The sequence below is a fragment of the Dermacentor andersoni genome, chromosome 3 (assembly GCF_023375885.2).
Source record: "Dermacentor andersoni chromosome 3, qqDerAnde1_hic_scaffold, whole genome shotgun sequence".
NCBI lineage: Eukaryota > Metazoa > Arthropoda > Arachnida > Ixodida > Ixodidae > Dermacentor > Dermacentor andersoni.
In genome coordinates, this window is record NC_092816.1 from 204,450,164 (window position 1) to 204,465,810 (window position 15,647).

The 15,647-nt window shown below is 46.9% G+C and overlaps 1 protein-coding gene and 1 non-coding gene across 3 annotated transcripts in view; both read left to right on the plus strand.

Moving 5' to 3' along the window:
* The window catches only part of LOC126524347 (unconventional myosin-XVIIIa-like), a 358,530-nt gene that overhangs the window by 161,429 nt on the left and 181,454 nt on the right, over nucleotides 1–15,647 (plus strand). For both annotated transcript variants that reach the window (XM_050172677.3, XM_050172676.3), the window contains exons 14-17: nucleotides 1,876–2,038; nucleotides 3,386–3,569; nucleotides 4,036–4,222; nucleotides 9,721–9,890. In XM_050172677.3, the coding sequence (XP_050028634.2) occupies nucleotides 1,876–2,038; nucleotides 3,386–3,569; nucleotides 4,036–4,222; nucleotides 9,721–9,890 (704 nt within the window). The remainder of the gene's footprint in view (nucleotides 1–1,875; nucleotides 2,039–3,385; nucleotides 3,570–4,035; nucleotides 4,223–9,720; nucleotides 9,891–15,647) is intronic.
* TRNAT-CGU (transfer RNA threonine (anticodon CGU)) lies at nucleotides 10,823–10,894 on the plus strand. The gene has a single exon. It is a non-coding gene; the product is annotated as a tRNA-Thr (tRNA).

Below are 15,647 nucleotides of genomic sequence, written 5' to 3' on the forward strand. Positions count from 1 at the left end.
ATATTTGTACAAGCCTAATTATCATGCATAATTGAAACAAGTACATTCAGTACCGAAATGCAACTAGAATTGAATATGGAAATTGCAAAGAACCAATTTATCCATTCCTATGCCACTGACAGACATTGTTTCAGTTATATAAACGTGATACCTTTACGGGCCCCGTGTTGCAGAAAATCTGTTGTCGGGGTCAGTGTTGGCAGCCGCGGCGATGTCCGTATGAGAAAAATCATCCCGAACCGCGCATCCCAATCCATGCAGGCCCTCTGCGTGGCGCATGGGCGTTACTGAATTAATTCGATTTGTCAAAGTAAGATGCATCAGAATATTCATAAGGTACGACTTAAACACATAGCGTCGGATTGTAATTTTGAATATATGAGAAAGCACAATTCTGTTAAGCGGAAACTCACACAAACCCCTTTTCTAGCTGCCGTTTGAGGTCTGTCTTAGTAGGAGCGGCGCACCCCGCTCAGTTTCTTGCAACACCATTCGGGTGGCACTCACCGCCATGAATCTGCTGCAGTGTTGGTGTCAGCCGTGGGGAGGGAAAAGAAGAAAAAAAACAATAAGAAAGCTTGCCTCCGTGCATAGCATTCACCACCAGCGTTTCCAGGAAAACATTATGGTTACATAAGCTGCAATTGCCAGCAACATGAAAAGCAGTCAGAGATCTTTGAATGCTATCTTGCGAAGCTTAAGTGTCCTCCACATTTTTTGCATTATTTGGTCATGCATGTTTCTTGGATGTGCGCTCTACTCTCGATGAATGGCCGCTGTTTTGTTTCACCACCATTGCAATGCGACGAAGAATTGAAACTGCAGACTTTTGCTGAGCCAGAACATCAGAGCCACTGAGACGAGCATGAACAAATGAGTGTGGAGGGATGGAATTGTTTAGGAGTGTGCAAATAGTGAAATTTTTTTCGCTGACCTATGGGAATGTGCTCCCACAAAGTAATAGTTGCAGCCAGGCAAGGAAGCAACAAAAGAATATAGAAGATGGGAATTCTACCCGCCTTGGTTGCTTAGTGGCCATGGTGTTAGGCTGCTAAGCAGGAGGTTGCGGGATTGAATTCCGGGCATGGCGGCCACATTTCAATGCGGGGCAAATGCGAAAACGCCCGCGTACTTAGATTTAGGTGTGTTGTGTACCTATGCATTGCTTTCGGGGAAGAAGGCAGCCTGGCACTTGAAGTAGCAAACAAAGAATGGATGGAGTTTATTACATGGAGTATGACTACATACAGTGGGTGTTTCCAGGCTAAGAGAGAGAGAGAGATAGGCTAGGTCTTGCAGCTCTTCATATACCGGTTGACAGGTGGCGTAGTGAGCGGCCACGGTTGCTTGATGATGCTTTCGGAATACTATAAGAGCAGCTAAACGTGACAAGGTGCACGTTAAGGAACCCCAGGTGGTCCAAATTTCCGGAGTTCCCTAGTACGGCGTGCCTCATAATCAGGAAGTAGTTTTGGCGCGTAAAACCCCGTAATTTAAGCAGATGGGAACTGCATGGTGGCCTAAGTTTACCTGCATTTGGGCAGCGATAGTGGTTATACAGGTGGCTCAGTCACTGGCCGTAAAATGAAATGCTGCTACTGACTAATGGCCACTTGTTTAGAGGGCACTGTAGGTTTCGGCTAAATTGATGGGGATTGCAACAGTACTAAAATATGCCATCCTTTTTGTGTAGAAGTGAACAATTTGAGCACATGTTGCCCAAGAAGTGAACGTTGATATCGCAGATAAAGTCAGATAACATAGGCTGCAAGGTTTCCTCGGTTTGGTAAGGCACTTGCCTCCTCTTACGGGTCACTTTCCGGTGTTTAAGAATGTCTCATCAGTGAATGATTCTCCCACGCTGCACAACCGCAGAGCACCAGTCGCTGTTGGAGCGAGGAGCCCGTCCGGGGGAGTTCACTGTCTTTCACCAGATGGGGTTGCTTCCGGTGACGTATTGCTGCAAGGGCTGGCTCAGGGCCAGCCGAGAGACACCATCATTCCGCCAGGCACCGCTGCTGTTGCAAGAGTCACAGAAGTGAGCTACCTGCATTTGCATGTCTTAGAACCATAGCTACTGTACACAACCACTATTGGCGGGGAATAAGCAGGTCATGATTCTTTATAATAAGTGGATGTTATTTTAGTTCACACAGACGCTTGCATGTAGTTGCCTGCATATTATACCTTATGGCTTAGAAGTACGAGTACCTAGGGCTATCTTCATGTTTAGCACACCACAAACAAACAAACTGGGAAAGAATCTCAAGAAAATGAACTGGATATGTGGCACTGCTATGTCTGGTGTTTCCAAAGTCGTCTCAATACAATAAGGCTTAGGATAATATTACTATGACTGAAGAGTGTCCGAACCGCCGTGGTTGCTCAGTGGCTATGGTGTTGGGCTGCTGAGCACGAGGTCACGGGATCGAATCCCGGCCACGGCGGCCGCATTTCGATGGAGGCGAAATGCGAAAACACCTGTGTGCTTAGATTTAGGTGCACATTAAAGAACCCCAGGTGGTCTAAATTTCCGGAGTCCTCCACTACGGCATGCCTCATAATCAGAAAGTGGTTTTGGCACGTAAAACCCCATAATTTTTTTTTTTTAAGAGTGTCCTAAAGCCCAGACCACACATATGCTTGCAGACATGAACAAGCTCACATCTACGTGCCTTGGTAACTGCTGTGCCTCGCGAGGAATAATGGTTTGCATTCACAAAGACGCGTGACAGCGAGCGCTCACTGGGCTCACTCATAGATACCTTGGAAGATGCCACTTCGTACTTTGTTATTGACAGTGTTTCAAAATGCTTCGATATCTATGAACGTAATTGTTATATTTTTGGACCTCTTAGGTCAGTACAAAAAGAAAAAAATTAAGCATTTTCTCGCGTGAAATAAGTCTGCTTCACTGAGAGTTGAATGTGTCGTGTCGTAGCTGCGTAGCCAAGCGTGCCGACATTGGCAGTCCAAGTGTGCGATAACAGAGGAGCTGTTCACCGAGATCGCACTACGTTTCGACGTGTCAGAGCCGTGCTGCACTGTAGGTGCAAGCTTGCATGCATCCGCAAGCGTATGTGTGTTCTGAGCTTAATGCAGTTGAACAATGTTACAATGAAATTGCATCAGACAGGAAAATACCTTTGTTATATCCAATTATCATTATAAGCGCAATGCCAAAATTGCCTAAAAGAATGTGGGCATATTGGTTTACCTTTATTTATCTGATGATTTCTTATATCTATGTTCATTTATGGAGATCTGACCATAACCTATTGAGATACCTCCTAAACCTAATTTATGCATTCACCTGACTAATCTGCTTTGATGCTGCTTCCATGAGCCCATTTTCTTTATTTGTATTTCTTCTGACCTTGCGAAGGGAGCCTGTGAGCCAGCTGTTTTCGTCAGCTCGAGGCATGCTGCCTCCAGTGGGCCTCGGGGGCAGCCTGACAGCCGAGGGAAACAACACGTCTTCGCTGCGCCGATCATCCAGCATGCGGCGCGCCCAGTCAGTGGCCGGTGCCAAGCGACGCTCGCTGCCTCTCCAAGTCAAGCACACCACCGTGAGTAGTGCATGCCGTTGCCAGTCCACTTGGTATGTTGTGTTCCCAATTAGAGGATCACTCACGAAAGGTTGTCGTTTCTCCCTTCACTCCCTTTACTTTTGACAGAGGCTGTGTAGTATGCAGGACACTACAGAGTCGTCTTTGCAGAGCCTCAGAAGATGGTTAGATTGTTTTGATACTTTGAGGTATAAGTCAAATCTTGTTACAACCAAGTTGCATCCTGCTCAGAAATATCTTTGTTATATGCAATACTTTTTTATAAGCGTATACTCATGATATGTTATATCAGCAAGAAATATTTTAGATTTACTTCATTATATTTCATAAATTCTTTATATCCGTGTCCCCTGTATCAAGGTTCTACTGCAGCAACATTTGTCGTGTGTTGAGCTCACATGCAATGTTGGTCTGTGGACAGTCCAGATCACTAATATCTGTGCTCGTGGTCCATGGTGGCTTCCAGGACAGTCTACTGGAGGTGGTCCGTCGCACTCGCCTCCATTTTGTTCACTGCCTGGTGCCCTGTGAGAAGTCTGCTGCGGGAACCAGTGATGCTAGGGACAGTGGTGAGCCTCGCTTTGACGTCGACCTGGTCCGGTCCCAGCTCAAGGGGGCCCAAATCTTGGACGCTGTGCGCGTCCGCAAGCAGGGTGAGTCAGAGGGGTGGCACTCTCGGTCACGGTGTACTGCACATGGAGATTCAGCTCATCTTTTCATGGTCCAACAAGTGGCCACAGGATCAATCTTGAGCTATCTTGAGCTGAATGTAAACATAACCCTCTGCTGACCAGAAACGATGTCTTAAGTAACTTGAATATGGGAGAGTAATGCAAAACTATATTTCACAAAGTGCACAGCCAGGTTTGTCAAAAAGTCGGATGTGTTGCTTGGCATCACTTATCACTGCCATTGGCGTTGTTCATCAGAATTCTCTCAACACAATATTAACCAGCACATCTAATTGTAACAGAAATTTAAGTTCTTTACGTGATATAATGCGTCGTCTGCAAGAGGTCAGTATTCGTAATCAAATACAGTCGCCGACCGATTTTCCGGACTCCAAAAATTCGGACATGCCCGATTATTCGGTCAGCTTCGCGGCACCGCCGTTCTCCCCATAGACCATAATGTATAACAACTGCCGAAAGTTCGGACACCTTGCAACCTCTCGTCTGATTTTTCGGACACTCCTTGAGCCAACTCGATCGAGGGCATCATACACCGACTCTGACCGGCGCATAGTTCGACTTGCTGAACGCCATTTTTGTTTTGAACGGAGCCTCCTTGCTGCCCCACGAAGTGGCGCTACTGGAAATCCCCGCTCATCATCATCGTTTCTGCCTGGTTCGATAGAGTGGCCGTACAGCAGTTCCGGTTTCAGCTTAGTAAGCCAAGTCAAGACAATCCAGCAGCTGATTTGTTTCTTTCGCGCACGACGCTGCGCAGGTCGCGTTTTTCGTTTGTGCGACTGGTGTCGGCACGGTGGTGTTTGCTTTGTGTGCTGTGTCGAGGTTTCGGTGTTCCAACGCGGCGTACGGAAACATCGCGTCGAGTGTCTAATGGCGCCGACAGTGCCCGCGCAGACTGCGCTGGGGAATGCCGGCAAGCGGGTGCCGGGAGGCCTAAGATTTGTCGCCTTCCGATGTGCTCCCTACTGACGCGGAAAATGTTCTGCCGAGACCTGCGCAGTGGTTGCATTGCGATTCCGGACACCGTCTCATTTGACAGTTTCACAGGTGCTGACACTGCTGTACTGACATGCGCAGAACTCGACGACGGCGAGATCATTCATCAGGTTTCTGCTGCACCCATTCTCTATGCTGCACCGCCGCACGATGACTCCCGAGTCGGAAGATGACGCACCATGTGCTACGCTGCCGTCGCATGCGGAGCGTGCGACGGCAGCGTAGCAGTCCGTGCGCAGTGACTGTGCTTTCAGCCGCCTATAGTGACCGTGCGACCCTCTCCGAGATTCAGGCTTATCTGATTGCGCGTAAACGGAACAGCGTGCAACGGCGCACTCACGATTTCTTCAAGCCTAATGCCGAGCCCGAATAAGTGCGTGGAAATAAAGGATTTCATTTTTTTTTTTTTCTTAATCTGCTTTTTCGGACACCTGTTTATTCGGACATTTCCGCAGTCCCCGTGAGGTCCGAATAAACGGTCGGCGACTGTAATTTTGTAGTTGTGATGCCTGATCTGATGTCACTTAAATTGAGTCAACGTCCATTATTTGGACCTTGGCGGGACTGTGGAAATAGATCAAATTATCCAGTGTGTCGGAAGTATATAGGAGCAAGAATAAAGCGCTGAAATACATCGCTGGTTCATTTGGCAGTACAGTAGAATTTCATTCATATGTAATGGAGAAAAAAAAATGCAAGAAAAAACACACTAACTGGGAAAACCTACGATCCGAAGTAAATAAAAAATTTTGCAGGCTTAACTGTAGTTGATTGACCTCTGTATAATGTGAAGCATTGTGTGAGTTGTTGCAGCACAAGGGCACCAACACCCGCTGAGCTGATGGTACCCAAGTGGCCCAAGACGCGCATTGTCGTTTTTGTGACTGCGGCAAGGTTACATTTGCGCTCCTCGAATTCGGCCTGGTTCAGCAGCCTTCCTCGGGCAGGGCATTTCGCCTTGAAGCTCTGACGTGCCCACCCTGCGAGAATCGAGAATTGTTGCGGCACAGAATCCCAACCTGCATCGAGCTGGTGTGGCCTTAGCGACTCGAGACATGCTTTGTTGTTTTCCAGTTACCTAGGTGCGACTCAACGAGGAAACGACGGGAAACCGAAATGAAATCGAGCTTGTGGTCAACGACAGAATACGGTGCCGTCAGAGCTAAACCTAACGCCCACATGGCATTGCCTGCAGCAGGGAATGGTGGCGCGTTTGAGTTACTGCTTGTGAAAAGCGTGCAGTACACAGCCACACGTGCTGTGAAACAGATGGTGAAGATTCTTATCGCAATAGCATTGGCGGCGGTAGCTGTGAATGCGAGTATGTGACGTGTCATGATCCACACGGAGATTTGCTGGTGCGGGAGGACGAAACTAAGCACGTGCCGACATTTTCAAGTGACGCGACCAGGCGAGTACTGTGGGGAAGCTACTGTGGCGGGTGCCTACTGCTCTCAATTGCACGTGCCTTGTGCCTTTTAACGCAATAGCGTTAAGGGCCCCCCGTGTTGCAGGAAATCCAGTGTCGGCATTGGCGGCATTGTCCATTAGAGAAAAATCATCCCGAACCACGCATCCCTTACCACGTGGGCCCTCCGCATGGCACACAGGCATTACTAAACTAATTGAATTCCTCAAAGTAAAATGTTTCAGAAAATTCGTAAAGTACGACTTCCGCACGACCTAAAGGCATGATAGTGTTGGATTGTAATTTGGACATACTAGAAAACATAATTCTGTTACGAGGAAACTCAAATATAAACCCCTTTTCCAGCTGCTGTTTGAGGCCTGGCTTAGTGGCTACATATGCTAGCTGAGGGTACAGGGGAACCTAGTGAATGGGCTGTTTCTTCAACTTAATGAAGTGTGTTAAAGACATGTGCTGATGCGTACATGAGTAATTATGAATATCCTAATTATGAATGATGTAATTATGCAAAATTAATGGTGATTGTGATTGTGAATTGAATTTCGAAGAAAAGGAAAAGGTGAAGTAACCATCTCGCTTCTCGGTGGACACCTCAACCGTGCTGTGATGGAAGGAATGCCTGTGCACTTGACATTGAGACAGGAGTGGAATGCTTCTACTGCTCACGGAGGCCACTAAGAGGACTGATGACGTCAGCACTAGGGCATAATGCACGGGAGCGCACGCTTGTAGTAATTATGTAGTTATGTGACTCAAGACCATGGCAAGCGAATGAGAAGGTGACGCGAACAGGGCCTAATAATGCTATTGCATTCCGCTCTTAGAGGCGAAGCTTAAGCATCCTCCAAGTTTTTGTTGTTCACATGAGATCCAGCAGCCGGAAAGCGTACAATACATTTGTAGTTTGGCGATGTACTGAATGTTGGTGCCACAAGATTGTGTTTTCTGGCAACATATCAACCGGTAAAAAAGAAGCGTAACTGTGTTAGGTAATTTTTTTGTGCTCTTGATCATGAATATTGGCGCCTGGGAATTGTGCATAACGGGATCACATCAATGAGGTTCTACTGTATTTGCCTGATTCTAAAACAAATAAATAAATAAAGTAGAAAAGTAACATAGAAATCTACGGGTTTGCAAATAGTAATTTTTTAGACCGAATCGAATATCGGATACTTTTCTAATAGTTTTTGAGTAATGAATAGCCATTATCACAATCAATATAAAACTATGTTTGCATACCAATGTTCTTGAAGTGAGCAAGTTTCTGTCATTACATAGTGTGTTATGGAGCATTGTTTATCAAAAGCACAAATGGAGCATTAGGAGCAAACAAGTAATTTATTCACATGCACAGGGCTCTTCAGAGAGTGCGAATGATCGCTGCACAGCCTGTAAGACATGTCTACACAAGTGACGTAGCCTGCTCTACTACACGAGCTCTCATATTTTATGTCTGTAGTATGCCTGCGGGAGTGAAAATTTACCGTATTTTTGCTCCAATTTTACGTTTATTTGGCCGCAATTGACATTATGAAACATTCCAAAAGTATTGGAATAAATATTCGCATTTACAAATAAAGACTATTCGATTCTAAGACTGTATCAAATAGGATGCTATTCGATCCGTTATTCGAAAGTTTCGAATATTTACACACCCCCTACAGAAATCGCGCCAGAGGTCTCAAACAAAGGAGAAATTTGACTTGCACCCAACAATTTCCTCTCCAGAAATATGTTGCATGCTTTCGATTCTAGTAGCAGGAAACGGAACTTCAGCTTCAGTGAACTTCATCTTCTCAAAATGAATTTATTTTAACCTGTAGCCCAGTGTCATAACTCTCAGACAGCACTTCATCACCGTCTGTGACAAACAACTTGAAACTGAGCAATGAGCTAAGAAAACCCAACGCTTTAATAAATCATTGATGCCCTGAGACCACTCAGTCGTAATTCTTCACTGAAGAGGCTACGACTGGCATCTCTGGCAGTGTCCTCCGATTTTAGAGGCTACTTGCAAAGTCCAGGGGAACTGGGCTTCTTTCTCAAGTTAGGTTCATCCAGTGTTCTATTTCATCATAAGTGCAGCTCTGGTTGCCACCTCCTGACGAAGTGGCGCTTGTTAGGCCTATCAGGTGGGACTAGCAGGCAACACGGTGTCGCGAGATGGGATGTGAGGCTGCACACACAGGCTGCAATGATGGCCGCATGCATGATGCAGAGTTTGGCCTCTCTGATGGATGAACCGGCGACCATAACCCAAATGCTTACCTAGATTTATGTCCACCTGCTGAGTGGAGTTGCTTGAGCTCGCTTGTGGGCCTCCAGTTTTGAACTGAATTTGCGCAAGGATAGAAAGTTGGGCGAGTTGGTACGGTAGCATGATCTTGAATTGTAGCGCGAAGTGACATGGACACGGAATTTGCACTACACACCCTAAGCTGACAGCGTTGTGGAATCAAGGTTGTACTCATGGTTCTGCACTTATTGATTAAGTTTTATGCACAGAAGCGCTGTGCAATGTATGAACGTGAAACATACGCATGGCCTCTGCCATCACCAAGCCTCAAGTAGATATTATTTTATGAAGCGCAAGGTTGAAGAATATCCTCAAATAAATTTTCTGCAAGGATGGCTTTGTAAAACAACAAAATTGATTTTACTCTCAAAATTGATCATTTTCTCACTGCTCGATTATGTGGACGTTGCACAGCCTCATCCATGTCTGAAAAATCATTTGGTTATTGTATGTGCTTGTAACAAATATTGGAGGTAGTTGAAGTATTTTCATGCCGCATGCGACTTCATTATAACGAGGCTCCACTCTAGTGTTGTATAAATTCTGGAAGCCAGGAGGTGTAAAAATAATCTCTAAACTTATAGCTTTTGCAGAAAGTGCTTCAGCTTTCCTTTAAGGTATAGTTTATTTTCTTGCTCTCGTAATGTCTATTCCAGCATTAGATTTGTGTACAGTTAAGTTTGTACTGAAAAGTAACTCGTGCTTTCTTTTTTTTCTGTGGCTTTCTGTCGTCAGGCTTTCCGGAGAACCTTCTCTACTTGGAATTCCGGAGGCGTTACAGCCTTCTGGCATCTCCGGATGCCCGTCCTGTTAATGGGGATTCCGGAGATGAGCGGGCAGCCACAGAAGCACTGCTACAGCAGTTGGACCTGGACCCCAGTGGTTACCGGCTTGGTCTAAGCCAGGTCGGTACATCTCTGTGATTATTTAAGAATGCTAGGGGAGCATCTGCCAGCCAATGGGTCAGCACAAATTGACAAAGCATGGCAGCAAAGCAAGCGGTATTACATGCTTTTGCCAAAAGGCATAGCCAAGTGTGAGCACCATCTGTCTGCCTTTTCCAGTGCTTACAAGAGGGACAATTGTGCTTCCTAGTTTCCCCTGTCATCAGCTGGGTTGTCTTACAGTGGCGCCGTTTTACATAATGAGGGTCTCGAGTCCGGCAGCATTGGATGCCTTCAGGTAGCATGTGTGGGTTTACTGACCGGTTGCCTTCACCCAAAAAAGATAACATACTCGTGACACCTGCGGCAGAAAAGATGTTCCACATCCGCCGCCAAGGTTTGTAAGTGGTGGCGCTAGCTAACACTCCCAGGGTTAGTTCTAATAGTAACACATAAATACCCCAGAAAGTGGATGGGAAAACGGCACCACGGCAGCTCAATTGGTAGAGCATCGCACGGGTAATGCGAAGACGTGGGATCATTCCCCACCTGCAGCAAGTTGTTTTTTCACCCGCTTTCAATTCCATTAATTTATAATTTCTTCATTTCAGTTAGTAAGTACAAGTAATTTCCCCTGTGTTGGCCTTGGTGTCTTTGTTGGCTTCTTATGATATGATTAACAAAAGTTGGGCCCCTCGGTTAAGCCCCTTTCTTCTCGTTCATTACATAACGAGGGTCTCGAATCAGCCAACATTGGTGCCTTCAGGTAGCACGTGTGAGTTTATTGACCAGTTGCGTTCACCCAAAAAAGATCACATACTTATGACGCCTGCGGCAGAAAGAATGTTCCACATCCACCGCCAAAATTTGTGAGTGGTGGCGCTGGCTAACACTCTCAGGGTTAGTTCCAGTGGTAGCACATAAATACCCCAGAAAGTAGATGGGAAAACGGCGCCACGGTAGCTCAATTGGTAGAGCATTGCACACGTAATGCGAAGACGTGGGATCGTTCCCCACCTGTGGCAAGTTGTCTTTTCATCCGCTTTCAATTCCATTAATTTATAATTTCTTTATTTCAATTATTAAGTACAACTAAATTTCCCTGTGTTGTCCTTGTTGTCTTTGTTTGTTGGCTTCTTATGATTCCATTTGCTCAGTTACGCCATGACAACTCCTCACTCTCACCACATAATGAAGAGAAACAAAACTTTCGTGCCATCGCTCTGATGTACAGCTGGGAGACAGGCATACTCTTCACAGAACTATCAGGCAATTGGTTGGGCTTGGCAGTTTTTGTGGCATTTCTAGCACGTACAGAGCTGATAGAGATAAGTGGTGCCAAAGTGACTACATACCCATTGTGCAGGCCACTGCAGGTGATACGTGCATGTAGCGCAGCTCTTGCATCGTGCAGCACTTCTTCGGCGTTCCTCTCACTGAGAAAGGATGTCAGTCAAGAAAGAGTAGTCATGTACCGTTTTCGTCGTGTCGTTGTCATTGTTGTGCCGTTGTCGTGTTACAATCCTCGCTTGAATGCTCTAGGGACAACACCAGTGTTTCCTTCCAATTACACAACGAGGCTTTCTAGCTCCAGGTGTGCTCGTTGTTGTTCAGCCCAGTCTTCTGCACTTATTATTCCAAGGAAGGCATTGTCATCCTCGTGATCTTGCGGCGGCAAGTCAATGGGTGCGCTTGATAGGCAATCGGCATGAGAGTGTTTTCGTCCGCACTTGTAGATTACAGCGATGTCATATTCTTGCAGTCTGAGGCTTCATCGTGCCAGCCGTCCTGAAGGGTCCTCTAAATTTGCTAGCCAACACAATGCATGATGGTCGCTGACGTCTTTGAATGGGCTGCCATATAGGTAAGGGCAGAATTTCGCTGTAGTCCAAACGATGGTAAGGCATTCCTTTTCGGTCGTGGAATAATTGCCTTCCGCTTTTGACAGCGACCGGCTAGTGTAAGCTATCACCTGTTCAAGTTCATCTTTCCTCTGTCCTAGGGCGGCACCGTGACCTAGGCTACTGGCGCCAGTGTGGATTTCGGTATTGGCGTCCTCGTTGAAGTGCGCAAGTACCGGTGGCAACTGCGTGCGTCGTTTGTGTTCTTGAAGTGCGTCGGCCTGCACTGTTTCCCAATTGAACTCGACATTACATTTAGTTAGATGTGTCAGCGGCTCAGCAATGCGTGAAAAGTCCTTGACAAACCGCCTTTAGTAGGCACACATGCCAAGGAATCTACACACTGCCTTCTTGTCGATGGGCTGTGGGAACTTTGCGATGGCAGCAGTCTTCTACGGGTCGGGCCGGACTCCAGATTTGCTGATGACATGGCCTAGGAACAGAAAGTCATTGTAAGCGAAACGGCACTTTTCTGGCTTCAGAGTGAGCCCTGATGACTTGATGGCCTCTAGTACTATCGCAAGCCACCTAAGGTGATTGTTGAAATTTCCGGCAAAGACGATGACGACGTCCAAGTAAACAAGACAGGTCTGCCACTTCAATCCTGCTAAAACCGTGTCCATCACATGCTGGAACGTTGCACGCGCAGTACAAATGGCATAACCTTGAACTCATAAAGCTGTCTGGCGGGATGAAGGCGGTTTTTTCTCGATCCCTTTTGTCAACTTCTATTTGCCAGTAGCCAGTTCTAAGATCCATCGGCGAGAAGTATTTAGCGTTGCAGAGCCGATTTTAATGCGTCGTCTATTTGGGGGGGGGGTTATACGTCCTTCTTCGTGATCTTGTTCAGTTGACGGTAATCAATCTAGAAGCATAGGGTTCCGTCCTTTTTCTTAACCAAGACTATAGAAGAAGCCCACAGTCTTTTCGACGGCTGGATGGTGTCGTCGTGGAGCATTTCGTCGACTTGTTGCCTAATAGCTTCACATTCTCGCGTCCAAACTCGATAAAGGCTCTGGCGAAGTAGTTGAGCGCACTCTTTGGTTATTATGTGCTGCTTCCCAACTGGTGTTTGTCGAATCCTTGATGGCATCAAAAAGCAGTCTTTGTATCGTCGGAGAAGGTTTCTGAGCTGTTGCTGTTTACTCGGAGGCGAGACTTGGATTTATGTTGAAGTCTGGTTTGAGAACTATGGTCGTCGGGGTAGATGCCGCAGAATTTGAGAGGACAAATGCATTGCTGGTTTATACAGTTTCCTCGATGTATGCAATCATCGGGCCCTTCCCTTGTTGATGTGCTTGTACTCCTGGATGAAGTTTGTTAGCATTACTTTCGCTTTTCCTCCGTGCAGTCGAGCGATCCCTCTTGCGACGGAAATTTCACGGTCAAGCATTAGACGTTGGTCGCCCTCGATGACGCCTTCTACGTCTGCGGGTGTTCGCTGCCAACGGAAATGACAATGCTGGAGCAAGGTGGGATGCTGACTTGACTTTCAAACACGCTTAAGGTGTGGTGACTACGAGAGCTCTCCAGCGGTATCGCACGATCTTCCGCCAGCGTTATCGACTTCGACTACAGGTCGATGATTGCGCCGTGTTGGTTCAGGAAGTCCATGCCAAGAATGACGTCTCGTGAACACTTTTGGAGGATAACAAAGGTGGCAAGATAAGTCCAGTCACGAACAGGAATTCTTGCCATGCACATTCCAGTCAGCGTCATGAGGTGTCCTCCAGCGGTCCGAATTGACGGGCCTTCCCATGCAGTCTTAACTTTCTTCAACTTGGCGGTGATGGGTCCACTCATGATGGAGTGGTCTGCTTCTGTGTCCACTAAGGCAGTGACTGCATGACCATCGAGAGGCATGTCGAGGTCGGTGGTTCTTTGTCTTGCGTTGCAGTTAGGTCTTGGCGTCGGATCATGGCTGTGTCGTGTTGACCTGAAGCTGGAACATAGTGTCGTCAGGTTGTCTTTCGTCGGCCTATTCTTGACTTTCAGGCTATATTGGGTGACGGTGTCTCATTGGTATGTCGTCGTAACGGGCTTTTTGGCATCTTCGTTGGCGGCGGAGGATCTTCATAAGTTCGACGAACAGCAACTGCACCTCCATCGGATGCTGCTTTTAGTTTTCCGGATATGGGCTTGCAGACCGGCCCCTGGCTGGGCCAGTGTATTGTCGGCGCTGTGGGGACAGGTAGCAGCCGGGTGATGGTGAACGGGGCGGTCGTCAAGGGCTCCACTGAGTGGTGGCTAGGTAGTCAGTGTTATTGCGATGCCATTCTCCTGGCTGCGGGCACGGCGCATTGATGGCGAAGCCTCACAGTCCCAAGTTGTGGTATGGGCATTGGTGGTAGACGTGGCCCGCTTCTTCGCAGTCATAGCACAGCGGACGGTGGACGGGGGTGCGCTATACATCTGTCTTCCTTGGGTAGTGGTGCATGGCAGCAGATGGCGAGCTGGTGGTGGTGGCGGCGGACGACGGAATTGCGGTGTTACAGGGCCCTGGCCCAGGCTCAGAGGAAGACCTTGACTGTGGGCGACGGCGTAGGTTATCGCTTTCGGCATGGGAGACTGTGATTCATCATCATCAGCAGCAGCAGCCTGGTTACGCCCACTGCAGGGCAAAGGCTTCTCCCATACTTCTCCAACTGCCCCGGTCATGTACTAATTGTGGCCATGTTGTCCCTGCAAACTTCCTAATCTCATCCGCCTACCTAACTTTCTGCCGCCCCCTGCTATGCTTCCCTTCCCTTGGAATCCAGTCCGTAACCTTTAATGACCATCGGTTATCTTCCCTCCTCATTACATGTCCTGCCCATGCCTATTTCTTTTTCTTGATTTCAACTAAGATGTCATTAACTCGCGTTTGTTCCCTCTCCCAATCTGCTCTTTTCTTATCCCTTAACGTTACACCCATCATTCTTCTTTCCATAGCTCGTTGCGTCGTCCTCAATTTAAGTAGAACCCTTTTCGTAAGCCTCCAGGTTTCTGCCCCGTACGTGAGTACTGGTAAGACACAGCTGTTATACACTTTTCTCTTGAGGGATAATGGCAACCTGCTGTTCATGATCTGAGAATGCCTGCCAAATGCACCCCAGCCCATTCTTATTCTTCTGATTATTTCAGTCTCATGATCCGGATCCGTGGTCACTACCTGCCCTAAGTAGATGTATTCCCTTACCACTTCCAGTGCCTCGCTACCTATCGTAAACTGTTGTTCTCTTCCGAGACTGTTAAACATTACTTTAGTTTCCTGCAGATTAATTTTTAGACCCACCCTTCTGCTTTGCCTCTCCAGATCAGTGAGCATGCACTGCAATAGGTCCCCTGAGTTACTAAGCAAGGCAATATCATCAGCGAATCGCAAGTTACTAAGGTATTCTCCATCAACTTTTATCCCCAATTCTTTCCAATCCAGGTCTCTGAATACCTCCTGTAAACACGCTGTGAATAGCATTGAAGAGATCGTATCTCTCTGCCTGACGCCTGTGGGATTTTGTTGCTTTCTTTTTGGAGGACTACAGTGGCGGTGGAGCTGCTATAGATATCTTTCAGTATTTTTACAGATGGCTCGTCTACACCCTGATTCCGCAATGCCTCCATGACTGCTGAGGTTTCGACTGAATCAAACGCTTTCTCGTAATCAATGGAAGTTATATATAAGGGTTGGTTATATTCCGCACATTTCTCTATCACCTGATTGTTAATGTGAATATGGTCTATTATTAGGTAGCCTTTACGGAATCCTGCTTGGTCCTTTGGTTGACGGAAGTCTAAGGTGTTGCTGATTCTATTTGCAATTACCTTAGTAAATACTTTGTAGGCAACGGACAGTAAGTTGATCAGTCTATAATTTTTCAAGTCTTTGGCGTCCCCTTTC